This window comes from Mandrillus leucophaeus, unplaced genomic scaffold (genome assembly GCF_000951045.1).
Source record: "Mandrillus leucophaeus isolate KB7577 unplaced genomic scaffold, Mleu.le_1.0 Scaffold21, whole genome shotgun sequence".
NCBI lineage: Eukaryota > Metazoa > Chordata > Mammalia > Primates > Cercopithecidae > Mandrillus > Mandrillus leucophaeus.
Window position 1 is genome coordinate 6,649,639 of NW_012102143.1, and position 26,698 is coordinate 6,676,336.

General features: G+C 43.5%; 1 protein-coding gene across 1 annotated transcript in view; it reads left to right on the top strand.

Annotated features, from left to right (window-relative positions):
• Positions 1–26,698, top strand: part of LRRFIP1 (leucine rich repeat (in FLII) interacting protein 1) — a 114,189-nt gene that overhangs the window by 77,151 nt on the left and 10,340 nt on the right. The window contains exons 8-16 of the mRNA XM_011980299.1: positions 2,936–3,106; positions 5,685–5,777; positions 7,023–7,115; positions 8,309–8,401; positions 9,646–9,787; positions 19,491–19,540; positions 21,624–21,741; positions 22,416–22,495; positions 23,884–23,988. Coding sequence (XP_011835689.1) covers positions 2,936–3,106; positions 5,685–5,777; positions 7,023–7,115; positions 8,309–8,401; positions 9,646–9,787; positions 19,491–19,540; positions 21,624–21,741; positions 22,416–22,495; positions 23,884–23,988 — 945 coding nt within the window. The remainder of the gene's footprint in view (positions 1–2,935; positions 3,107–5,684; positions 5,778–7,022; positions 7,116–8,308; positions 8,402–9,645; positions 9,788–19,490; positions 19,541–21,623; positions 21,742–22,415; positions 22,496–23,883; positions 23,989–26,698) is intronic.

Genomic DNA, 26,698 nt, shown 5'->3' on the forward strand with positions numbered 1-26,698 from the left:
AGAGTTTCGCTGTTGTCGTCTAGGCTGGAGTACAGTGGCACACTCTCGGCTGACTGAAACCTCCACTTCCTGGGTTCAAGCGATTCTCCAGCCTCAGCCTCCTGAGTAGCTGGGATTACAGGCGCCTGCCACCATACCCGGCTAATTTTTGTATTTTTAGTGGAGATGGGGTTTCGCCATGTTAGCCAGGCTGGTCTTGAACTCCTGACCTCAGGTGATCCACCCACCTCAACCTCCCAAAGTGCTGGGATTCCAGGCGTGAGCCACTGTGCCTGGCCTGTTGTTTCCCTTTCTACAGCAGACTTGGTGGCAGTCCTGATGTTTCTCTGCCCTTAGGTTGTGCGTGCCGTTCATTTGTTCAGGTACTTACTGAGAGGCTGGCTCATGCCAGGTGCTGTTCCAGGCATCAATAATTTGGCAAAGTAGAGACTTGGAGCTCCATAAATGCAGGGGAACAGTGTTGCTGATTTCTGCCTCTAGCATCTCACTGTATCTTGCAGAGTAGGAACTCCAACTGCTTGAATGAATTACTAAACAGGAGTTGAAATAACCTGTACCATTTTCAGAAGCTCTATTTTGCCTGTTTTTTAAACTGTGTAAAATCATATGAGATACACCAGGATTGCATAAAATCATGTAAAAATATCATGTGGGATACACTTGAACTTTAATCTTTAAATATTGAAGTTTATTTTCCTTTAACACTTAATAAAAAAGAAAATTGGGTGCTCAGACTACCCAAGTAGAAAGTACCCTGAAGTATGAAAGATTTAGGGAGTCACCTGTTTTCCCTTGACATCATCTGCCTTTTCTGCCATTTCCCCCAGGAACTCAACGAGTTAAAGGACCAGATTCAGGATGTAGAAGGCAAATACATGCAGGGGTTGAAAGAGATGAAGGTACCAGTTCACAGAAGTGTGGTCTCACCATATTAACCCAACTTCACTTAAAAAAAACAAAATCCTAAAGAAGAAATTCAAAGTGCATGCTTACTGTAAAGAGGCTCCAGGTTGTAGAAGAACTCACAATGGCAGGAATGCCGGCATGGGTGTACACTCACCATTTTCCCAAATGCATTGTTTGAACCAAGACTTGAAAATGTAACCCCCCAGTAGAAAAGGTTACTAACATACTCCCTGACGCATGTCTTGTACTCACCATCCTTCTCTAAGGCTTCAAACCAGTTTCTTATTTCCCATAGGCGTGTACCAGACACTTGAAGAAGGTTTGGTTTTCTTCACTTTTTGTAGTAGCTGTATACAAAAATGCTTAGGTTGATTTGCTTCTCAAAATATCTGATGTCTACTAATAAGGTCATCCTCACATGCCACACTTTTGAAACATCCCAGTTATTTGCGTCCTGTAAAATGCTGCTAATTGAAGTAAAGACTGACTGTGGCATTGGCTTTCTTGGAGCATGTGCACACTGCTTTTAGAGTGTGCAGTGACTTCATTGCACCAGCCAGGAGATGTGGTTGCCCTGTTCCTTGACAGTAAGGTGAGCACTCAGTGACTGTCTTCATTAGGCGCAGATTGTGGATCTGGAAGTAGGTGGCAAATCTGTTACTCCCTTTTCAGCCCCCTAGAAAGTACCTGAGAGATCGTCTGAATTTAATATCAAAGGGCACCACACAGAGGAGGTGACATCAGTCATGACTAATTCATTATCTTCATATCTGTCACCTTTCCTGAAAGGGGGAAAAATAAGACTCTGACTTTCGATTCATGCGAAAAAGGGAGCCCCTTGGCCAGGCGCAGGGGCTCACGCCTGTAATTCCACACTTTGGGAGGCCGAGGCGGGTGCATCACCTGAGGTCAGGAGTTTGAGACCAGCCTGGCCAATATGGCAAAACCCCGTTTCTACTAAAAATATAAAAATTAGCTGGGTGTGGTGGCGCACACCTGTAATCCCAGCTACTTGGGAGGCTGAGTCAGGAGAATCACTTGAACCCGGGAGGTGGAGGCTGCAGTGAGCCGAGATTGTGCCACTGCACTCCAGTCTGGGTGACAGAGTGAGACACTGTCTCAAAAAAAAAAAAAAATTAAAGCTGATGGGGAGCCACTGAAGCAACCAGAGACCCACTGGTCCCACCTGAAACAGCTGTCCTGGTGTGGAGGTGCAGAGCTAGACCAGCACTGGTCCCTCCACCCCCCTCGTAGCCTCTGCTGCACCTGAACAGGCAGCTCCTGCCTCTGCCTTTAGCTCTGCACGTATGCGCCCTGACGGTTCTGCTCTCTCTGTTCTGGAATCGCCTTAGCCTCCTCATGTTGGGGACCTGCAAGGGTGTGAGGCAAGTGAGGGCATTATGATGCATATTTTACAGGCCTCTTTCTCTGGACCGTCCTTCAAAGGGAATGACCTTTGTCTTTCCAGGACCTGCCCAGTGAGATCTGCATGCCATTTTCCTATGGATCAAAAATCTGAAATCACTACTGCTCCTTTCCTGATTCATAAGCCAGAGTAGGGCTGGTTGGCGGTCACTGTGGCTTGTGGCCCTGAGTAATTATCTCAGCCATCACACACGGGCTCTTTCACAGGGGCTGGTCACACGCCTCTAGTGATTCTTCAGAAATCTGTTGCACAGCCTGACATCCAGCCCTAAGACACCATGCTGGGAGGATTCCCCAGCTACTGAGTGGAGCCAGAGACTACTGCCTCTGTGACAACATCCCTTTCCATACTGGTGTCTCGTTCGTTCTAATGAGTGTGTACATTGCTTTTACTAGCGAATTTTCTGAGCAATGAGAATTTGACCAAATTGAAAAGGGGAATTTCCTTGCATTTGGAGTTGCCATGTGTTTCTTCCTCTGATCCATTTGCTCTAAGAAATATAGTCTAAGTTTAGGACTGAGGGTTTTTTTTAACTGAATACTGAATGATTCTTTGTTTTGATTTTTTTATTGCAATTTCAAAAATATGACCTGCTTTCCACAGGACTCTCTAGCAGAAGTTGAAGAGAAATACAAGAAGGCTATGGTTTCCAATGCTCAGCTAGACAATGAAAAGACGAACTTCATGTACCAGGTTGATACCCTAAAAGATATGTTGCTGGAGCTTGAAGAACAGCTGGCTGAATCTAGGCGGCAATACGAAGAGAAAAACAAAGTAAGCATTAGTATGATGCAGAATATTAGGATAGGCTGGATGCAGTGGCCCATGCCCGTAATCCCAGTACTTCGGGAGGCCAAAGTGGGAGGATTACTTGAGCCCAAGAGTTCGAGACCAGCCTGGGCAACATGGCGAGACATCATTTCTAAAAAAATTAAAACAATTAGCCAGGTGGCACATGCCTGTAGTCCCAGCTGCTTGGGAGGCTGAGGTGGGAGGATCACTTGAGTCCGGAAGGTTGAGGCTGTGATGAGCTGTGTTGACACCACTGCAGTCCAGCTTGGGCAACAGAGAAGACCCTGTCTCAAAAAAAAAAAAAAAAAAAAAAAGGGAGTGGTGGGGGGGGTGTGTGTGTGTGTTTATATGTATGTGTGGATATATCGTGTGTATGTATGTATATATAATATATAATTTACATTATGTATTTTTGTATTTTTAAACAATGGCTCTCCAGTTATCCAGGAAATCCAAACATCTGAGAATAAAAGTACCATACTCTTTGCCAAGTGACTTGAAATATTGATACGTATAATTTAAACATGTAAACTAGAGACAGTTTTTCTAGGAGAACATGCAAGCTAAAATCAAACTGTGAAAAAACATACCTATGAAAGAGCCACCATGCTCAAATAAGGTGCGATCAGATGCCTCAGGATTTTCCTGTTAATATATATTTTCTGATTTTTATGTTATTCTCTCTTAACACCATAGAGAAATAGTTATGAGTATCAAAGATTTTAAGAAAATTATATTATTTCGTGCTGATTGGGAAAAGACACAGTTACTCCACTGAAGAATTAAATATGTCATCAAGCTCAGAGAAAGACAGTCTTACTTGAGCTTTCAGTAAGAACCACTGGAACTAGTTTGTTGATAGCTGATATCAGATATAATTTCTAGCGTGAGTCTCAAGCATGAGTCACGTGTTAAGATAAGTAATGACAGCGGACTGATTCCATGAAGGCTGGGCTCGGATGTTCTTTAGATAGAAAGCAAGGAATACTTTTTTCATATTTTTAGGAATTGTCCAATTTTTCGGAGATTCTGAGGGAAACAGAAAATGTAATGTGTGGGTGGTGGTGTTGTTGTTGTTTTTAACTGGCTGATATCCTCTAAATCCGAAGGGTTAAAACCGAGGTACCCTTGATAACCCTCAGGCCTGCTTCTTTGCCTGCCATAGAATTGAGTTGGAAGCTGAAGATTTTACCCCAGAGTTCCTGATAGCTGAACTCTGAAAGAGGGGAGAACCTTTCACAAGACTGATGTCATGTGGGAACAGAGGAGTGGAGAGCACATCCCAGCCCCCCTCGGGTGGGGGCCTGTAATGCATTTGCACTCCTCCTGCAACGCTGTCGTTAGGCATCATTCAGTGGACTGAGAACTCTCGAGTCTCACTCCAGAGAAGTTGGATGGTGCTAGAATGCTGTCCCGAGATGGACACAGGGGCTATGCAAAGCCCCACAGGAGGGCCCTTGTCATAGCCAGGAGGGCACCAGCCACCCCCAAGCTAAAGGAAGTGGATGAACAGAAGTGCTAGGGTGAGCAGAAGCTCAGGCCAGATCCCATCTCAGATCACCCGCCTGACAGGTCTAGGGAAGGGGCGTCCTACAGGCCTATAAGCTTTCAGCAAAGTGAGTTGGGTCCCAGGCCATCACCAGGGAAGGCGCTGCTGTGACCGGGCAGGAAAACAGCAGAGCCGAGCTGCCAGCTTCCTGGGCTGAGCCTCGGGAGGGGAGGCGGGGCCTGAGGAGCAGCTAGGTTTTGCAGGCTCTTCACTTGCTCCCCCAAACTATCCTGTTTTGTCCCTTAAGGGGCAGCCCCCCGAAGCACAGAGCTGGCCACCAGATGTTCATGAGAGATGCTTAAGTAGGCCATATTTATCTCCTTTTTATCCCAAAGAGTCTTCCTTGTCATATTTCAGCAGGGGCCATTTTATGGTAAGTCCTTGCAGTGCTGTGGAAGGCATCAGGCTCCCTGGGGGGTCCCTTCCTTGGCTCTTGCTTCACTGTAGATAAGAAATCAGGAAACCCCTGTTGATTGTATCAACTCATCAAGTTAATTTGACAGTAAGTCATCATGCATCATCTGTAAAGTCCAGAGGAATCTGTTCGTGTTATTTCAAAGGCCGTGAAGTCCAGGCGCAGTGGCTCATGTCCGTAACCCCAACAGTTTGGGAGGCTGGGGCAGGTGGATCGCTTGAGGTCAGGAGTTTGAGACCAGTTTGACCAACATGGTGAAACCCTGTCTCTACCAAAAATACAAAAATTAGCCAGGCCTAGGGGCAGGCGCCTGTAATCCCAGCTACTTGAGAGACTGAGGCAGGAAAATCACTTGAACCTGGGAGGTGGAGCTTGCAGTGAGCTGAGATCGCAACACTGCACTCCAGCCTGGGTGACAGAGTGAGACTCCGTCTCAAAAAAATATATAAATAAAAAACCAAATAAAAGACCTTGAAGATTGTGATGACCTAGGAGCAGGTGACTTGTTCCACAGAAACTGTCAATCGTGAGAACCTGAACTGGCATGCCAGAAACATGGGATTCCACTGCTTCAGTGCTGTTTTTCTCCTTTACAGGAATTTGAAAGGGAAAAACACGCCCACAGTATACTGCAATTTCAGTTTGCGGAAGTCAAGGAGGCCCTGAAGCAAAGAGAGGAAATGCTCGAGGTAGGTAGCATTCTCCTGCTTTTCTTTTCCTTTTTTCCCTTTGGAGCATTTTGTCAGACCATGACTATCCTAGCTTAGGCTGCAGTAATGAAATACCATACACAGCATGGCTTAAACAACAGAAATTAATTTTCTCACAATTCTGGAGGCTGGGAGTCCAAGATCAAGGTTGGGTTCAGGTGAGGCCTCTCTTCCTGGCCTGCAGACAGCCACCTTCTTGCTGTATCCTTCCTCAAATGGTGGAGAAAAAGCAATCTCTCTGATGTCTCTTCATATAAGGACACTAATGCTATTTGATCAGGACCCCACTCTTATGACCTCATTTAACCTTAATTACTTCTTAAAGACCCTATCTCCAAATACAGCCACATTGGGCATTAGGGCTTCAACAGATGAATTTAGAGGGACACAGTTCATTCATGGCAATTACTAAAGTTTTCAGTTTTCTTAAAACTGAGAGTTTAGGCTAACTCTCCATTCCTAGATTTACAAAACAGTCCCTCTCGTTGGTGAACATTCCTGTTCTTTGGTGATCTGGTATTTGTTTTCAGAGGTGTCATAGACAGAATAATGGTCCCCCAAAGTTGTCCACATCCTCCAAATCCCTGGAAATTGTAAATATAAGGGCCCCTGCAGTTGTGATTAGAGACCTTGAGAGAAGGGATTATCCTGGATTATTTGATGGAACAAGGGTCCTTCTAAGAGGAAGGCAAGTCAAAGGCAGAAGTAGAGGATGTGGCACAGGAAGCTGAGGTTGGAGTGATGCAAGAAAGGGGCCATGAGCCAAGGACAGTAACTCAGTCTTAGAAGCTGAAAAAGGCAGGGAAACAGATTCTCACTAGAGCCTCTAGAAAGGCTTGATTTTTAGCCCATAAGACTCATTTTGGATTTCTGACCTCTAGAATTACAAGAGAATAAATTTGTGTTTTAAGCTGCTGAATTTATGGTGATTCATTACAATGGCAATAAGAAACTAATACAGGGTTGGTTTTTAATTTTTTGACTTATTCTTTAACTGCTGCCCTGAAGTGAGAATTTCACCCAAAGCAGGTTTTCTTCCTGCACTTGAAGCCAGGAGTAGGACAAGGAGAAAAATCTTAGAATGCCGACGATGAATTCAGGGTTGTTGAGGTAAAAGGGTGCTTGTGGCCTCACTCACTGTCCCAGCTCTCAGGTTATCTCTTGGGCTGGGGTTTTTCTTCCTCTTTAACCCTTTATCTGCTTTCTATCTGTTCCTTTCCTCAGGAAATCCGACAGCTACAGCAGAAACAGGCGAGTTCTATCAGGGAGATTTCTGATCTTCAGGAAACAATAGAGTGGAAAGACAAAAAGATAGGGGTAGGATTCTCAAGTCTTGAAAATCTACTCAAATGGGCAGCCTGCTTAGCAAATAGAGTTTTTTCGCTTAGCAAATAGAGTTTTTTCAGAGTCTTTAGTTTGCAAAACCGCTTGTCTGAGTATGCATGCAACTCCCACATGACACAAAGTTGTATTAATTGATTTAATTTTATTACGTAGTGAATACACTAACGTATCCAAATTGATATGAACTTGGAATGTGACATGGTCCGTCCACGGAGGGTCTTGTGAATGTGTAGCCGTGCTGTCTGCCTGCCCCGTGGGTGGGCCGGGCCAGTGGTTGGTGAAACACCTGGAGTGAGGAGGGCGCTCTGGGGAGGTCTGATGTGTGCAAGGCCAGACTTCTTGGGATTAACTGCCTGGCGGTGCTTTGAGAAAAAAATCTAAGCACCACCTGGCAGATCTCCCCACCTTGAAATCTTCCCCAGGGAAGGCCTCCACATACTCTTCTCCCTGCACAAGAAGAGAAGAGGCAGTTCTACACTTAGAATTGAAGAATAGGGGGAACAGAACCCCACAAAGTAACTGTTGTGATTCATAACGACAAATGGTTTCCCCAAAATAGTGATTCATACACCCAGCTCTGATAAAGACGTCGAGATACTCGTACAAACTGTCCGCACATGGACTCAACAAGCCACACCGTGTTTCCACTGTTGTGCTCATCAGCACTTAGGATAGTGTGTATGTGTGTGCACGCATGCACACTTTAGGACCACTTTGTTTATCTGAGACGATGGATACCAAGAATCAATGTGTAAAAATAGCCTAAATGGCTGCAACAGCTGTTCTGGGAGGTGCTTAAGCAATCCTTTTTCTTTATTGATCCCTCATTCAAGTGCAGACTTTGCTTAACTCTAACGCAGCTGTGAACACGCAGACAACGCTAGAAAGTGATGCAAATATAGTAACCTCTGGGACCCCGTGCTGTGTTTGTGTGCTTCAGAATGCGCATGTCTTTCATGGAGTATGAACAGTAACATTTCTTGGATTATATATACTAAGTGAAAAGCTTAATACTTGGATTTTGTTAGTATCTTTAGGCAGAGTCTCTTTAATGTCTAGAGTCCACTAGTGTTTTAGATGGTAGAAGCCTCCTTCTGGTTCCCGCTTCTGAAGTAACTTGCTCATCTCTGCAAATCTTCTTTCTCTTGGCTCTGCTGCACACTCAGGCGTTAGAGAGGCAGAAAGAGTTCTTTGATTCCGTAAGGAGTGAACGGGATGATCTTAGAGAAGAAGTAGTCATGCTGAAAGAGGAATTAAAGGTATGAAGCCAAAGTACAGTTTGATAAAAAAAAAATCCAAGTGACAACAGCAAATTTTGGGATTCTGTGAATATGTGTGTACATAATTAATTTTATGTCATTGAGCTTAGTTCTGTTAATAATTCATATCTTGGGTTAACTGACACCGATGAGATGTAAAATAAATGTAGATTCAGTGGGTGGTGCCCAAGGTCTTTTGATGTTAATAAACATAGCTGATCTTGAACGCAAGAAGTTTTTGATATATTATCTAAATTTTTCTCATACTCATTAGTAAATTCTCCAGGATATTACTCAGACTTAGAGAATTAATTTGCCTCTTTATATTAAAACCCCCAATTTAAGGACTTCTCTAGATGAACAGTGACTTGGGTAAGTGGTTTGAGCAAGGATCCCGCTAATTAGACTTTGAGACCTACTAGATTACAGGTGGAAGAAGGTTCCCTGTCCTTTGTGGGCCATGCTAAGGCGTCTTCATGGGCTGCTTGACACAGGTGAAGTGCCAGTGACAGCACTCTGGGTGGGGGTTTCCTGAACTGTCACCATCTGCTGCTTGGCCTCCAGGGTCAAAGCCAGAGCAGTGAGCCAGCCAGGTACAGGCTTAGAGCTAAGATTCGTAATTCTGCTCCTCAAAGAGGCGATCAGTACAGGGGAGTTCCTCACACACAAGGGAGAGAGACGCGGGCGGCAGGAGGGCGTGGGTGAGTGATGTCTGCAGTTGCGAAGTGCCGCTGTTTTCAGTGAATTCTGTTTCTTTTGAACATACTGAACATTCTAGCCACCTCTTAATTCCTTCTTTAACGTAAGTTTCATATACGCCTTTCAGAACATGTATATATTTCTTTCTTTATCTGGCTCTTCTTTTTAAAGAATGCAACCAGGGTTTTAAAATGAAAGGTTGCATGACAGTGACTTGCTTACCGCTCCACTTCACTTGGGGGCAGCCCACAGGCCACTACCTGTAGTTGAAAAGGATGCCTGGTGGAAGTATCTTGTCACCAGCAAATGAAGGCATGGATTGGAACATCTGAGAAAGAAGTAGCCTTTAGAGGACGATATCCCAGATTTGTGTGTGTTGACCGAATATTTACGAGCGCTGCGCCCTAGCAGTTCTCTGTCTCTGTGGAGTTACCCTGTACTTCAGGAAAAAATGGTTTTCTTTTCCTTTTTGTTAGTTGTATTAAAGCAGAGTTTAACCTAATATCACTGAGTAAATATTACGATGAGCCTATTTTTGTTCCCAGAAACACGGAATAATCCTAAATTCAGAAATAGCTACCAATGGAGAGACTTCCGACACTCTCAATAATGTTGGGTACCAAGGTCCTACCAAGATGACGAAAGAAGAGTTAAATGCCCTCAAGTCGACAGGGGATGGGACCCTAGGTAAGTATTTGCTTTCCTTCGGCTTCTTCCGCCTTTCCACTCAGCATTGGTTCACCCTCCATGCGCTGTTGGGGTTGGAGCCACTGTCACTGCTGGGTTAACAGTCACCGGCATGCCATTTGTTTCATCACTTCATGGTAATTTCCTTACCACCGGTGTGGTCATCCACGTGTTGTCTGGCATGCATCTCTGTGTAGTGCACCATCAGTGGCTCAAGTATATCTTTTCTTTTGCTGCTCAAAGCTACCAAGCAAGACTGTGAAGGCAAGGAAAGTAGTCTCAAAATTAAGTAACAATGTGGAGAGTACTATTTGGTTTTCCTCAGACACATATATATCTGTACATATAAAGTGTGGCTTTTTAAACTGATTCTGTGACAGAATTATCAAAAGATCAGAATAGTCGAGGCTGTCAAGTCAGTCAGTTGGCCATATTTGCAAGCCAACCTCGACATCCTGGAAAGCATTCAGCGTTTTGAGGGCACGGGGTGCCTGTGGACAGCAGGTCCATCTGTGTTGCCATTTTCAAGCCACGCTCGAGGCGGGCGGGCGACCGTGGTAGGGGTGTAGCCGTGCTGAGAGTCTGAGTATGCCCACTTTGTCAGAGGAGATCCTCCTTTGTATGCCATGTGTTTGCTTCTGAAAGAATATAAAACTGGGGAATCCAGTAGATTAGAGGAGTATCTTACACCATTTTCAATGACCTGATTTGTCATAATCTGTCATAAGAGTTGGCTTTGGGAGGAACCTTCAGATTCTGGCGTGCAACCTGAAGTTGCAGCACGCAAGTGAGTCCTTATCTGTCACTGGTCACCCTCTGCGTGCCAGTGTTTCACAAGGAGGCTGGAATAAGGTCAGGGTCCATGACTTTTCGTTTTAATTTAGAAACTTTCATCTTACTTCTTTTTATTTATGGAAACATAGACACCTCCAGGCCCCATCTTCTCAGGACTTGTATTCCAGGGAGATACCTCATTCATTATCTTTATGACTATTAAAGAAACACAGCTCTTTTCAATTGTGTAAAAAAGTTGTGGCCAAGTGCAGTGGCTCACACTTCTAATCCCAATGCTGCGGGTGCCAAGACTGGAGGATCATTTGAGACCAGGAATTCCAGGCCAGCCTGGCAACATAGCAAGATTCCATCTCTAGATATGTATATAATATCTGTATGCTATTGTTGAAAAAAGATAAATAAATTAATTTCCATCATACCTTTATATGAGCTACCGAAACAGCTAGGAATTTGATTATGCTGCTGTTACTAAATCTTTGATAACCATTGTGAGATGTTTAAAGAACCAGAAATGTCAGTTTTGAAAGTGGCCTTCAAATGACTTTTGATCACACATTCCTTCGGTAAATAATTGTAGGAACTTTCCAATATATATGTTTATTTTAAATCTATATATGTATACTATTTCATTAGTATAAAATGTACATTATAAAGCATATAAAAACATATGCAAAGAAGTTTTAGAGTAAAACTCTAAATAGAATTCCTAATATTTCCTCCATTTTCCCTGGGATACGGGCACCCCACTATGGAGACCACTGGGCTATAAAATTATCTAGCTTTGACTTTCAGTAACATAGTACTATATCTAATCTGCTGCGGTTTTGTTTGGAGAATCCAAAAATTCCAAAACAGTTTGATGTTCTTTAGACGATGAATAATTTATTTAATTTAGTGGTCATCTTGATCTTTCAACATTTGCCTCCTGCTGGTCCTCTCTCCCTAGTCCCTTAGGGAACGGAGCAGAGGTATCAGGGCACGGACACAGGGTGTTTTCTCAGGAAGACAATGGTTGAGTGGCAGAAGCTAGATTTCTTTTCATATGAGCTATTTCAAAAGCATCTTCCTTGAGATTGACCTTGGGGCTGCATTTCTAAAAGTGCACTGAATATTCTTTGAAAAAATTACTTGCAAGCTGCTTTTAGGGCTGTGTGACATGCAGTGCAGTTTGACAGCTGCACAAATACAAGTTGTCAAGTTGTGTGTTGAGAAGTGAGAGTGGGGAATTGCACCTTCAGTGCGTTCCTAAACCCATCATTGTGGATTGTTTGGCTGCCTGATCCAGAGTTCTTTCTATTTGTCAAAACTTAACTTCACCTTTAAAAATCTGTCCACACAAGATGGCACCAGCAGCCACTCTGGCCTTTGATGTGGTGGCAGTGGCCCTCACTGACCCAAAATTTACTAATGCAACTGCTGCTTTGCCGCACAGAACTGGCAAAGGCTTGTTTCTCATGACTCTTTGATGACTCTCTTTAGGAATAGGGGTGGGTGGGATTTAGAACATGTATTTACATTCTAATGTAAATTATGTGGCCGCCACATCATGGGGTCCCTTCAATTTTCTCAATGGTCTTTTAGGAAGAGCCAGTGAAGTGGAGGTGAAAAATGAAATCGTGGCGAATGTGGGGAAAAGAGAAATCTTGCACAATACTGAGAAAGAACAACACACAGAGGACACAGTGAAAGATTGTGTGGACATAGAGGTATTCCCTGCTGGAGAGAATACCGAGGACCAGAAATCCTCTGAAGACACTGCCCCATTCCTAGGAACCTTAGCAGGTGCTACATATGAGGAACAGGTTCAAAACCAAATTCTAGAGAGCACTTCTCTCCCTGAAAACACAGCACAGGCTGAGTCAGATGAGGTCATGGGTGCACCAGATGACAGGACCAGAACTCCCCTTAAGCCATCCAGCTGTTGGAATGACTTAGATGGCGGGAACCACACAGGGAATGTGGGAGAGGCAGCGGCGACTCAGGTTGGAGAGCAGGCAGGCACAGTGGCCTCATGTCCTTTAGGGCATAGTGATGACACAGTTTATCATGATGACAAATGTACAGTAGAGGTCCCCCAAGAGTTAGAGACAAGCACAGGGCATAGTTTAGAGAAAGAATTCACCAACCAGGAAGCAGCTGAGCCCAAGGAGGTTCCAGTGCAGAGTACAGAAGTAGGTAGGGATCACAACGAAGAAGAGGGTGAAGAAACAGTGTTAAGGGATGAGAAACCAATCAAGACAGAAGTTCCTGGTTCTCCAGCAGGAACTGAGAGCAATGGTCAGGAAGCGACAGGTCCGAGTACAGTAGACACTCAAAGTGAATCCTTAGATATGAAAGAGCCTGAGGAAGAAAAGAATGACCAACAGGGAGAGGCATTGGACTCATCGCAGAAGAAGACAAAGAACAAGAAAAAGAAAAACAAGAAGAAAAAATCCCCAGTACCTGTAGAAACCCTTAAAGATGTTAAAAAAGAGTTAACTTATCAGAACACAGATTTAAGTGAAATTAAGGAAGAAGAGCAGGTAAAGTCTACTGACAGAAAGTCCGCAGTGGAAGCCCAAAACGAGGCGCCTGAAAATCCAAAGCAGAAAATTGCGGCAGAAAGCAGTGAAAATGCTGATTGTCCGGAGAATCCTAAAATTAAGTTGGCTGGAAAACTTGACCAAGAAGGCGATGATGTAAAAACAGCAGCTGAGGTGGTACTAGCTGATGGAGACACATTAGATTTTGAGGATGACACAGTTCAATCATTAGGCCCGAGGGCTGGTGGTGAAGAATTAGATGACGGTGTTGCAAAAGATAATGCTAAAACAGATGGTGCCACTCAAAGCAGTCCCCTAGAAGCAGAGAGCGAAGACGCAGATAGCTGCGCCCTGCCCGAAAATGAAAGTCCCTCACAGGACATTAGCGATGCCTGTGAAGCAGAAAGTACAGAGAGGTGTGGGATGTCAGAACATCCAAGTCAGACTGTCAGGAAAGCTTTAGACAGCAGTAGCCTAGAAAATGATGACTTGTCGGCACCGGGAGGAGAGCCGGGGGACTTCAATCCAGAAAGCAGGGAAGATACCAGAGGAGGGAATGAGAAGGGCAAAAGCAAAGAAGACTGTACCATGTCCTAAGCTGAGGCAGGCGGCAGGTGTGGTGCCCAGGAAGTCTGAGTGTGAGGGGCTCTTTTCTCCACTGCCAATGTAAGTAGAATGTTATAAATTCATAGAGGTGCACTGTATGCCAATCACCAGGTGATCTACTGCTTTAAGTTATAGACTGTTACTTGTAGATTTCCATGTAATCATTGAGGTTATCACCCAGATTAGAAAGACATATTTGTTATCAGTGTATGTTCTAATTGAGAGCATTCCAGTAGTATCAAACAATAATGTCTACTGTTTATAGTCCACTTAATAAAAATAGAAGCATTTACCATTTGCCTTAGGCTGATAGGAATGTGGATATTCTTGACCAAATATATCAGCATCTAGTTGAAATGACCAAATAGCATTCTTAGACTTATGTATTATGAATATAATTGATATTTAAATTAATGTCTTGTTCACATATGTGTATTTTCATATTTGATTTTTAAATGTACATTATAACCTGTATGGTATTTTATTTAAAGGGGATAAACAGCCAAATAGCAAATAGGTCACTGAATGATAAGATTTGCACCTTAGAACAATAGTCATTTTAAGGATAACAAGTAAACGTCTGAAAGCACGAGGGGCTTTGCTGGCCTTCACCTCATAGAAGTCTTTGATCTTGAACCAATGCTTTTGGATCACATTGTTGATATACCTGAATTTACTCTGTAGGAGATTTTAACTTCACTTCATGCTGATGATGTATCAATTTCATTTTATAGAAAGATTTAAAGTTTTTTTCTGGTAGTGATATATGTCAAATTACATTTCCTACTGCAGTATTTGAGCATGGACAGTCATTTTTTAAATGTTTTTGGCTGGGCGCGGTGGCTCACGCCTGTAATCTCAGCACGTTGGGAGGCCGAGGCGGGTGGATCACCTGAGGTCAGGAGTTTGAGGCCAGCCTGGCCAACATGGTGAAACCCTGTCTGTACTAAAAATACAAAAAATTGGCCAGGCGTGGTGGTGGGTGCCTGTAATCCCCGCCATTCTGGAGGCTGAGGCCGGAGAATCGCTTGAACCCGCGAGGCAGAAATTGCAGTGAGCCGAGATCAAGCCGTTGTACTCCAGCCTGGACAACAAGAGCGAAACTCTGTCTAAAAAAAAAACACACAAAACAATGTTTTCACGCCTGTAACCCTAGCACATTGGGAAGCCAAGATGGGAGGATCACTTGAGGCCAGGAGTTCAAGGCTGCAGTGAGCTATGATGCACCACTGTACTCTAGCCTGGGAGACAGTGAGACCCTGTCTCTTAAAAAAAAAAAAAAAAAAAGATTTTGAACCTTAAAATTACTTCTCTTTGTATGAATTTCTAATCATCATTCAAAAGAGCAGTAAAAAAGGTTACTTGTTCTTGTACAAACTACTAATTAGACTATAGTAGAATATTTTAAAGAGCTGAATCACTTTTGGTATTTTGGTATAAATATTTTCATTTGTTATGTCCCAGTGTATTCTTATTGGAAAACTTGTGTTTTGATCTGCCTGAAGAAAATATCTGTTTTCTATATAAAGAAACATTTAAAAAATAATTGTAAAGTTAGATTTAAAATTGTAAAATATAAAATCACAAAGGAATGTACCTTATGAATGTTGACATTTTATGAAATTATGTGGATTCATATTACTGTTACAAGATAGAATTTAATGCAAAAAGACCAAAACCTCAATAAAATTTGAGGAAAACGTAAGTGTTATTATGTAACTGAAATAAAAACATTTTATAATTGTACAAGACTGTGGTTCCACTCTTTGGGCTGCTTGAAGTCTGAGTCTGACTACTGTTGTATGTAATACCACCTTTCCAGTAATACCTGCTTGCGGGTTGCTGATTCCCACTGGGGTCCTGTGGAAGACCCACACCTGATGCCCGTCCTCAGTAAGGAATGCACTTCCCTCCTGGCATCGAGCCGGGGGCTAGCATGAGCATTACTGGGAGAATTGAGACGATCGTCCCGCACCATCTCCTGTGATCTGTGGTTCTAATGTGCAGCCTCAGTTGAAAACGGTCTTCATCTGTTGCTGTGCTTGAATGCACCAATACTTAGAATGTTTTGAAGAGTATGATGAAAATGGAAAAAACCTTGACTATTTCTGCTCAAGTGTCCTGAAGTGGAGGATGGTAGGGATGATAAATGCTTGCTAGGAAATCAAGTCCAAGGGCTCTATAGGACTTCACAGGGTTTTAGTTTATGTCTCTAACTTTAGCAAAGCTGCATTCATATTGGAATGCATACTGGAAACAGCTCTCATTCCTACCTTTAAAGGGCTCTTGGAAAGCAGTTCAACAACCAAGGTCACTAAATGGTGAGATCATCAAGCCATTTTAAGTTCTTTCCCATGTTATTCACCAGCACCCTGCAGGACGTTGGGCACACGTCACATCCCTCAGCTCAGCCATCCAGCTGTCTCAGTGATTCACCACTCATTTGTTTAATTAATAAACAGGTTTGATCACTTTGTACATGGAAGGCACTGTACCATTGAACAAGCGGCTAGGACCCAGCCCTCCAGTAGGGAATGGGCAGCTGAAAATCCATGAGCAAAAAAGAAGGAAAAAGAAAGACTTCTGAGGAGCCAAGCCATTTCTCGATGATTTCAGAGCCTTCGTTCTGAGCATCAGTTGTCTGCTCTCCAGTGTAATGACTTTATAGCCAAGCACAGTAATTGATGTTACTGTGAAGGCTCTTAACTTACCAAGAAATGGTTAAGGCCGGGCACATTGGCTCATGCCTATAATCCCAGCACTTTGGGAGGCCGAGGTAGGTGGATCACTTGAGCCCAGGAGTTCAAGCCCAGCCTGGGCAACATGGTGAAAGTCCATCTCTACAAAAAAAATATACAATTAGCCAGGCATGGTGGCATGTGCATGTAGTCCCAGCTACTTAGGAGGCAGAGGTGGGAGAAACATCTGAGCCTGGGAGGTCGAGGCTGCAGTGAGTTATGATCACACCACTGCACTCTAGCCTGGGCAATGGAGTGAAACCCTGTCTCAAAAAAAATGAAAGAAAAGAAAGAGAAAGTTGACTTAGCTATACTCCATGTAAGAAGGTATAGAAATATATAGGGCAATTTAGAAAGATTATAGCGTCAAAAGATTCAAACTCAGAATCTAAGAATCGAAAGGTTGCCTTCCAGCCATATCCCCAGAGGAACCTAGACCACTGGGGTTTCACTATCATACAGAATAGAGAAAAACATTGGTTACTGACACCTGAAATCAAAAAGCATGGATATTTTTCAGTCCCAAACCCGAACATAGCTCCCATATATAAATGTAAATCTTCCTTCAAAAGTATAATTAAGTATAATTATGGGTGTCTGTCAAAAATACAGAGGAAGATGGATTTTGAATTATAGGTTGTTATACAAAGGTTGGACAGCAATCAAGTTTTTAAACAGTTTTCAAGAATGACCTTAAAAGAGATGTATGACCTTGGTCACTTTCCATAGTTTTTAATATTTGCAGTTAACAGAAGACCTAATGACCTGACACTTAAGTTTCCACTATCACTAGAACCCTGAATGCTAATTCTGGGGAGTTTAGATGGTTTGGGGTTCCTGTTTTCTGTTGATAGACTCCCTTTCTGGGAGACCACCCCCTAACCCTGTACAGCATGCCACCCATGGCCACCCGTCAAGGGAACACAACAGTAAGATTTGTTCCAGACGTCTGGGCCCCTAAGGGAAAGGGAGGGGTGTTTGTGTGCGCATGTATTATGTTCAGAATATGTACTTGTTCAGTGTGATAGTTGTACATGGAGAAAACTTTGTCTTTCAAGAAGAAAATCCTTTTGTTCTCTTTGTCCCTATCTACTGCCTCTCTTAAATATTTTTCAACATGTGAATGGCTGGTGGCTCATACAGGGAAAAATTTCCCAATTATGCAGACATTATAAGTCTACCAGTGATGTGCCACTATTTATTCAACAAATTGGACTTGGTGGTTTTTAACGCTGTGAAAACTAGTACTCTTATTTTCTTCATGTCAAATTATTTTGCTTCATTTCTTTTTCTGTTTTCTTCAAACTCTTTCGTTCTTGTTTTCTTCTCCAAGTCTCCTTTAAAATTTCTCTTCCTTAAAAGTTTCTTCTCTCTGTATTTTTAATATTCTCACTATACAACTCAATGTCAGTTTACCTATATCGATTTTGCTTGCGCTCTTATTACATTTTAACAGTTACTTTCTAGTGCTTATCTAGAATATTTGAAGTTTTCTAGAAGAAAACAATAATTTACTATAGATACTTGAGCTTCAAGATCACATTCTGATATATTCAGTGTTTCTTATGATGCCTGTAGTTTTTGTATGTAGGAGTATTAAAACATATAAGAAAATGAGTAGTGATACTGGACAAAAGAATCAGGTTTATAACTGCAAGAATGTTTTTTTTTTCAGTGTTGGGTGGGTTACAGGAGGGAAAGAGTAAAACATCTGTCAGAAGTAATTTGACTATAAATTAAAATAGAACTCAAAAGGATGATAAATTTAATTTATATTGTGCTTAATATTATCTGGTGTTTTACTGTGCCTTTCAAAACAACAACTTAGGATCTTCGGAAAACATAATTAGAGAAAAATGTAACTTGGATTAGCATGTGGCTAGATGATTTTTTAAATGAAAATGAAGATGCATTTTATATGAATTATTTTCTTTTCACATGGCTAATCAAGGTTAGTTGTTCATTCTGCGAAGAATCTGGAGGTAGGCTGCGTGAGAGCAGCGTCCCAGTGGGCTAAGAGCTTTGAGTCAGAGTCTGACTCAGAGGTGTGAGTTTAGATCTGGAAAAATAGTGGGTGCCCGTTAGGGGCATGTTCCTGTGGTTGGGCTGCAAGGCCTTAAGAAAATTGCTTAGTGGTTCTGGGCCTCTGAGCCTCACCTATAGAAGGAGGCTGTAATGAAGCCCACCCGTAGGGCTTCCAGGGCTGAAACAAGCTAATGATGTCAAAGCTGCTAGAACTGTACCTGTGTCAGAGTGAGTGTGTAGCACACGTTATCACTGTCATCACTCCAGCATTCTGACTGTGCCTTTACACTAGTGTGGGATTTTGCCCAAACCTCTAAACCCTCCCCAAGCTGTGGTTTCCCCCACCCAGTCCGAAGACCGTAGTACTTGACCCTCCTTCAGAGAGATGTTTGGGTAATTTATAGACACTTAACATTTATGCATCTTTATATATCGGGGTGGGAGGAATTACAGACACTTAAACCATTACTGCCTTCTTCCTCAAAAGAAGAACACCTTTGATAACTGGGTTAGCAGAGGTGTTAGTGGACTTAGGGTTGTAAACAGATAGTCACAGCACTGACATCGATGAGTCTATGAGAGACATTAGAAAGATAAAGAAATCTGGGATGTAAACTTGGAAAGGCGAGGCTGTTCAAAATGTTGGTGCTATTGAACTGTGATTCTCAGTGTTTGTACATTGCTAATGATGTTAAACCATGAAGCCTGTGAGATCTTGTGTTGCAGTGTGGTTTGGCCCTAGCGTTCTTGCATGCTAACCTAAGGTAGAAGATTAGCAGCCTGTTTGCATGCAGCCGGATGCTGCCCCTGACGTGAAGCATGTTCTGGGAGGTTGACCCAACCCCCCTTGGCTGAATTCTTCCCCCGTCCTGTCTGTGGCCTCATTCACCGTGGTACGTGTATAACTACTTCCATCATTCATTTCACTAACCTGAACGATCATTCTTCAGTTTAGCAATGTGCTGAAAGGCGCGGCACACGGATTCACCTAAACCTGTGTCTTTCTGATTTCTTTAGATATTAGGTTGAAAAAGCTGGTTGATGAACGGGAATGCTTATTGGAACAGGTAACAATCTTTTATTACTTTACCGGTTCTTGAACAGGGCACCTGAAACCACCTGCCCATCCTTCCTTCTTGCTTACTCAGAAAACCCCGAAGTTAATCATGCCGGAAAGTCATTATCAAGCCAACTGGTGTTCTTAAGATTGTTGTCCAAATAGAACATCAGAGTTAATATTTTCATCCAAAGAGAACATCCTGAGTCACACGAGGTTTAATGAGGATATCTCAAAGGCCCAAAGCCATGGAACTGAATTTGGTACATTTTACTGAATTGCTACTTAAAATAAATATAAATATCAATCATTAATAATATTAATGATTAACCATTGAGAGGCAAGGGCATTACTGAGTCATTCCAAATAGCACTTCCCTTGTCCATATGGGTTGTTTGTCCATAAAAGTCAGGTTTGTCCTCTTGGTGAGCAGCATCCCTCTCTCACCGGTATTTCTTTGTTACAGCTCAACAAAATTGTTTCAACCATGTTTATCTTCATTGCTGTCTCCTACCTCAAGAAGTAGCGGGCCAGGTGCAGTGGCTCACACCTCTAATCCTAGCACTTTGGGAGGCCGAGGCAGGTGGATCACTTGAGGTCAGGAGGTCAAGAGCAGCCTGCCAACATGGTGAAACCCCATCTCTACTAAAAATACAAAAAGTAGCCGCGCGTGATGGTGGGCGCCCGTAATCCCAGCTACTCAGGAGGCTGAGGCAAGAGAATCACTTGAACACAGGAAGCAGAGGTTGCAGTGAGCCAAGACTGCACCGCTGCACTTCAGGCTGGGTGACAGAGCAAGACTCCATCTCAAAAACAAAGAAATACTGAACAGTTGTCCTATTTTGGATCTTTTCATATGCAGGATAGTGATTACATCACTCTACAACCACTTTCCTCTAATTTCTCCTCATAAGCCTAATCAAATATATTTGCCTTACTTTCTACCATTCTGTTGAAGATTCTCCGAAAATTGGAGAAAGCACTAAAGATGGTAGGAAGATTCTCCTGAAGTTCCTATGATCTTTTGAAAATATGCGTTCATGAGTTCTATACTTACTTCCTTAAAAGCAGCATGCACTTTTGGTTTGTTTTTAATTAGGGGTCTCCTATGCTTGATGTGTGGAGTAGGAAGGCAGGCGATCACCTGCAACAATTTTCATAGATTGAAAGTTAAACATGAAAAGCCCCCGGAGACCCCACCAACTAGATGCCAGAAAGTTCTGCAGTCATTGACTGTTAACTGCAATTCCAACTATACGGTCAGCCCTCCACATCCATGGGTTCCATATCCATGGATTCAACCAACACAGATTGAAATATTAAAAAAAAAAAAACAAACTATAAATTCCACAAAGTTCCAAAAAGCAAAACTTGAATTTGCCCTGCACGGAGTCCTGCACTGAATCCACGCGAATGAAGTGAGTTGTAGCCGTTGTATTGGGTGTTAAAAGGAATCTAGAGGTGATTTAAAGTGTACAGGAGGATTCATGTAGGTTTCTGCAGATACTGCACCATTTTACATCAGGGACTTGAGCATCCACAGATTTTGGTGTCTGGGGGGGTCCTGGAACCAATCTCCCACAGATACCAAAGGACGACTGGACCTGATTCTGTCTTGCTTAGAGAAGGGAAAGCTAGCTAGAGGCCACCTCCCTGAAAGCTGACAAACCGCCTCTGAACACACCTGCAGCTTGCCTGGACTCTGAGAAAGCACTCGACTTTTGGGGGACTTAATTACAATATATCGGAGCCCAGAAGGCTCCAAGTGGCCCTTTCTGGTTTCTTAGTAAATAAAGAGAAAGTGAATAGCACTGTGACTCACTGAGTCTTAAACATTGCAGGTATTTCATGTACAGTCTCCTCCTGAGTCCTAGAGGAATTTCACTTTAGAAATGACTTTTCTCCCAGAGTTACAGTGTAATTCATTTTTCATTCATTGTACATTGAATTGTATTTCTGAGAAGAGTACTGATGGACAGAAAGTTCCTTCTGTCAGTTGACATGCTGCTTCCTTTCTGATGGGCTCTAACTTCAGCTTTTTGGTTTCATTCAGAATAGAGAAATTAACATATTTTACTGGCGGGTGTTTTCAGATTAAGAAACTCAAAGGGCAGCTGGAGGAGAGACAGAAGATTGGCAAACTAGACAATCTTCGCTCTGAAGATGATGTCTTGGAAAACGGGACAGACATGCATGTAATGGACCTACAAAGTAAATGTCAACTCTTGTGTAGAAGTAAATGCTTTCATATGTGCTGCTTTAGTGTACTTGTGCTGGCAGAGAAAACTGTCACGGCAAAAAATGCCCTCATTCCCTCTCATCCCCACAAAAGCCCTTGAAAATAGAAGCACAAGGATGGGTAGGTGGACAGAACAATGCTATTTCTCTCTGACCCTATGAAATAGAACAGGTGCCCAAAAATGTGCGCCAAGATACCACCACATGTTGTGCTGATGGAAACCACATTTACTTTGCTGGATACAGCCATCTTTTGATCTGTTGATTGTATGAAAAAAAGAAAAAAGAAAGGCTTTTTTAATGCCAATAAACTAGACACAGTCTTAAGGGAGATAAAATTATGCCCAGTCTCTCTCCCCCCTTTTCCCTACCCCCCCACCATTTCTTTGTTTTCTTTACTCATAGGCAGGCACTCTCTTATCTGGGGTCTGCTGCCCCAAGCACAGGGGCGGAAGGCACTTTCCCAGCCTGGGTTCATGGGGAGAGAGTGCCTTCTACTCTCAGCTCTGGGAGGTTGTGGAGGCAGGGCCAGAACTAACAGATTTGCAAGATGATTACAAAGTAAGGGCTTGGTTCCCAGTAACTATTGTTTTAATATTTGAAAAGCCCAAGAGCTTAACAGATTTTCCTTCTCTTTCAACCTTTAGGGGATGCCAACAGACAGATCAGCGACCTCAAATTTAAACTTGCAAAATCTGAGCAAGAGATAACTGCATTAGAACAAAATGTACGTGTAAGCAACAACGGGCAGAACTGATGATTGACTGGAGTTTTATTTGCTAGAAATAGCCCTGAAAGGCTGAGGACCAAAAAAAGCCAAGATTTTTAGAACCAAAAAATGTCCTGAGAGGGATAAGTTAGGACAGCAAGTCTTTCCATCCGTTTCTTACAGAGAACAAGTAGGAAGGAAAGAATTCTTAGAATTTAAGTTGTTATAATAGATACTAATCCTTTATCAACAACAGTTAGTTGTAGAAAATAGCTAATGTGGCTTGGGAGTGTTTTAAAATTTTGTTCTTTAAAAATAATGTAGTTAATTGGCCGGGCGCAGTGGCTCACGCCTGTAATTCCAGCACTTTGGGAGGCTGAGATGGGTGGATCAATGAAGGTCAGGAGTTTGAGACCAGCCTGGCCAACCCCATCTCTACTAAAAATACAAAAATTAGCTGGGCATGGTGGCAGGCACCTGTAATCTCAGCTACTCAGGACACTGAAGCAGGAGAATCGCTTGAACTGGGGTGTCTGAAGTTGCAGTAAGCTGAGGTCACACCACTGCACTGCAGCCTGGGCAACAGAGCGAGCCTCTGTCTCAAAAATAAAATAAATAAATAAATAATTTAGCTAATTAACAAACCACATCATCTGGGACGTCCCTCTTGCCTGGGCTTTTAGCCTGTCTCTTGCAGCAAGGCCAGCTCTCCCTGGTGTCTAGACATAGGGCACTCCTGCCTCTAGCACACTGGGCCCTGGGGCAATTTTGTTCTAGCTAGAAAGAGAGGAAAAAAACAGGGTATACTTGGCTGGAACTTTTTGGAATGTTTATAGAAACAAAAATGAGAACAGCTCATGTAGAGATGATGCGTGCTTTTGATTGCAGCAGAATGAAGGTGTCCGGCAGGCCTTCGCTGCTGCGGTCTCTCATCTCAGAATCTTGGCTGGGGAATGCCATGCCTAAGCCTCCTCCTTTCACTCCTCACCCTGTCCTTTCCTCCTCCCACCCCCACCACCCCAGGAGAGATTAGACTGGAGCTGAGGTCCTGGTGGAACCCATCCCTTACCAGCACCATTCTGCCTGGACACACTGTTCTGTTTCCAACAGAGCAGCCCCACACAGTGGGAGAAGCAGGAGGCAGCAAGGCGCCAGCACTGCGGAAATGACCCTGGTGGACGGGGTCAGAGGAAATGGGTCCCCATCGTGTCAACACGGGGTCGCCCAGAAATAACTAATAATAGCTTGCTTGGCTCAAACCCACACCATAGTCCAAAATGTTATAAGTATTTACATGGTGTATTCTCCCATTTTATTAAATCACACCCTTTGATCTCAAAGTAAAGAAACTGAAGAAAGAAAACAGGCCTATCAATTGATACGTATGTTTTTTTTCTACCTTTTAGGTAATAAGGTTAGAAAGTCAAGTATCACGTTACAAATCAGCGGCTGAAAATGCAGAAAAAATAGAAGATGAACTTAAGGCGGAAAAACGGAAACTCCAAAGAGAGGTAAATTTCCTAGGCAATTTCTAGGAAGGGAATGGCTGCAAGTATTTCTCTAGTGGGAACAGTACAGGGAGGATTTACTACTGTGACATCTGCCCCTGGGCTGGTCATTGTCAGATCATCCCACACCACTCTGCAGTGCTGGCGTCTTAATAAAGGAAGGCATGACTCAGCCAGTTAGTGCTTAAGGCCAGACCCTTGGCATCAACTAGTTGACCTGTCAGTTTTGAGCATCTCCTATAGGTCTTGTCCATAAACATCAAGGTAATGAGATAAAGGAGTAGCCAGGCCTCTTATGCTCCGCATATTTTTTGTGTCATGCAGAATGAGCCCAGGTAGAGGAGCCAGGAGCCCATGGGCCCGCTGTGGCCAAGAGCTGGGTGTGGCACCAGGGCCAGGCCACAGCTGCCTCAGGTCACCCTGTGGAAAGTGCCCTTGAGAAACTGAGCTGCTGTCACTCCACCTGCTGGTCACACTCCCAAATTACCATGCTTCCCAATTAAAACACATATTTTACCTTACTGAAGACACTTGGCAAAGTTGTTCGTTCAACAAATATTTACAGCATCCATTGCATGCCGAGCATGGGTTCAGGTGCTGGAGATGCAGCTGTGACCTTGACAGAAGTCTCTGCCTCCATAGAGCCCACGCTCTGGAAGAGGGAGGTCAATAAAAGTGACCACAGGCAGCAGAGGGACTGGGGTGCGGAATGGCCCAGGCCAGGGCAGCTCTAGGTAGGTGGCCAAGGAAGACTTTCCTTCTCGTGGCATATAAGAACAGGACTGAACAGCCCAGGAAGTGAGCCAGGCGGACCTGGGAGAAAGCCTTCCACGCAAAGGATCAGCATGTGCAGGGGAGCTGGGGGCGAGGCACTGCCTTTGTCAAGGAACAGTCAGAGTGGTGAGCAGGGGGTGAGGGGGTGGAGGGAGCAGTCAGAGCACCCCAGCCCATGAGGCAGGGCCGTGGAGGCCATGGAAAGGACTTGGGCTCCTCCTGTGAGTGAAGTGGGAGCTACTGCAGAGTTTTAAGCAAAGGAGGGGCTTATGTTGATTTATGTTTCAATAGGATCACTCAGGCTGGGTGCGATCGCTCACGCCTGTAATCCCAGCACTTTGGGAAGCCGAGGTGAGCAAATCACTTGAGCTCAGGAGTTCAAGACCAGCGTGGGCAACATAGTGAAACCCTGTCTCTACATAAAGTGCAAAAAAACAAATTAGTCGGGTGTGGTGGCCTGTGCCTGTAGTCTCAGCTACTTGGGAGGCTGAGGCAGGAGGATTCCTTGAGCCTGGGAGGTGAAGGCTGCTTTGACCCATGAGCGTGTCACTGCATTCCAGCCTGGGGTGACAGAGAGTGAGACCCTGTTTCAAAAAAAAAAAAAAGGAAAGAATCACTCCTTTTGTATTTGAACTATAGGAAAGGGACTATGGAGGAGAAACCAAAGATGTCATTTCTCTCCTCTTTATTTTGTTTATTTATTTATTGTTTTTTACATTTATTTTATTTTATTTTATTTTTGAGACAGAGTCTGACTCTGTTGCCCAGGCTGTAGTGCAATGGCACCATCTCGGCTGACTGCAAACTCTGCCTCCCACCTCAGCCTCCCGAGTAGCTGGGATTACAGGCACCCACCATCATGCCTGGCTAATTTTTATATTTTTGTAGAGATAGGGGTTCTCCATGTTGGCCAGGCTGGCCATTTTTGTAGAGATAGGGTTTCTCCATGTTGGCCCCTGCCTTGGCCTCCCAAAGTGCTGGGATTACAGGCATGAGCCACCACGCCTGGCCTTCTCTCCTCTTTAAAAATCATTTTTCACCCACATGCCCCTCCATGCCACCTCAGTTCTTAGCCCCTCACCAGCAAAGTGTGCAACCCCTTGAAAATGCTGTCAGAGCCTCGGGCCCTCCCCTTCTTGGAGCCTGACATGCACACCCTCACACATACATGTATATGTGTATATATGCATGTATGTACATACACACATAAATACTTTTGACCTTCTTAAATCCCACTTATCAGATAATACAATTGTGTTGTTGTTTTTCATCATCCATGTTTGTTTGACGTAGCTACATATTGGCCATTTTATATGTCTTTCCGACCAGTGTCTCAGACTGTACTAGAATCATTTTCCTCCTCCCTGAAGTACATACTGTAAAAGTTCTTTTAGAGCAGACTTCTTGGTGGTAAGTTCCATTTTTGTTTATACCTGTTTTTGTTTCAGCCTTGTTCTTGGATGGTAGTACTGACCCTTTGCCCATTCTAGAAAATCATTTTCCTGAAGATCCTGGGAGTCGGTTCTTCACCCGCAGCTTAGCTCGTGCATCTGTCCACATGAGTGGGACCCAGTGGCGGCTCCTGTGCCCTTCCCATGCGCCAGATGTTCCTTCTGCTTCCCTGGTGCACCTCTCAATGTGCCACTCTTGCTGCAGCCCATATGTGTTGATGTAGACTGTTTCAGTTAGCAATGTTTCACATTGCCATTATGATTTATGGTTTTAACCCAGGAGTTATTTACTTTTTTTTTTTTTATACTTTAAGTTCTAGGATACATGTGCACAATGTGCATGTTTGTTACATATGTATACGTGTGCCATGTTGGTGTGCTGCACCCATTAACTCATCATTTACATTAGGTATATCTCCTAATGCTATCCCGCCCCCCTCCCCCACAATAGGCCCTGGTGTGTGATGTTCCCCTTCCTGTGTCCAAAT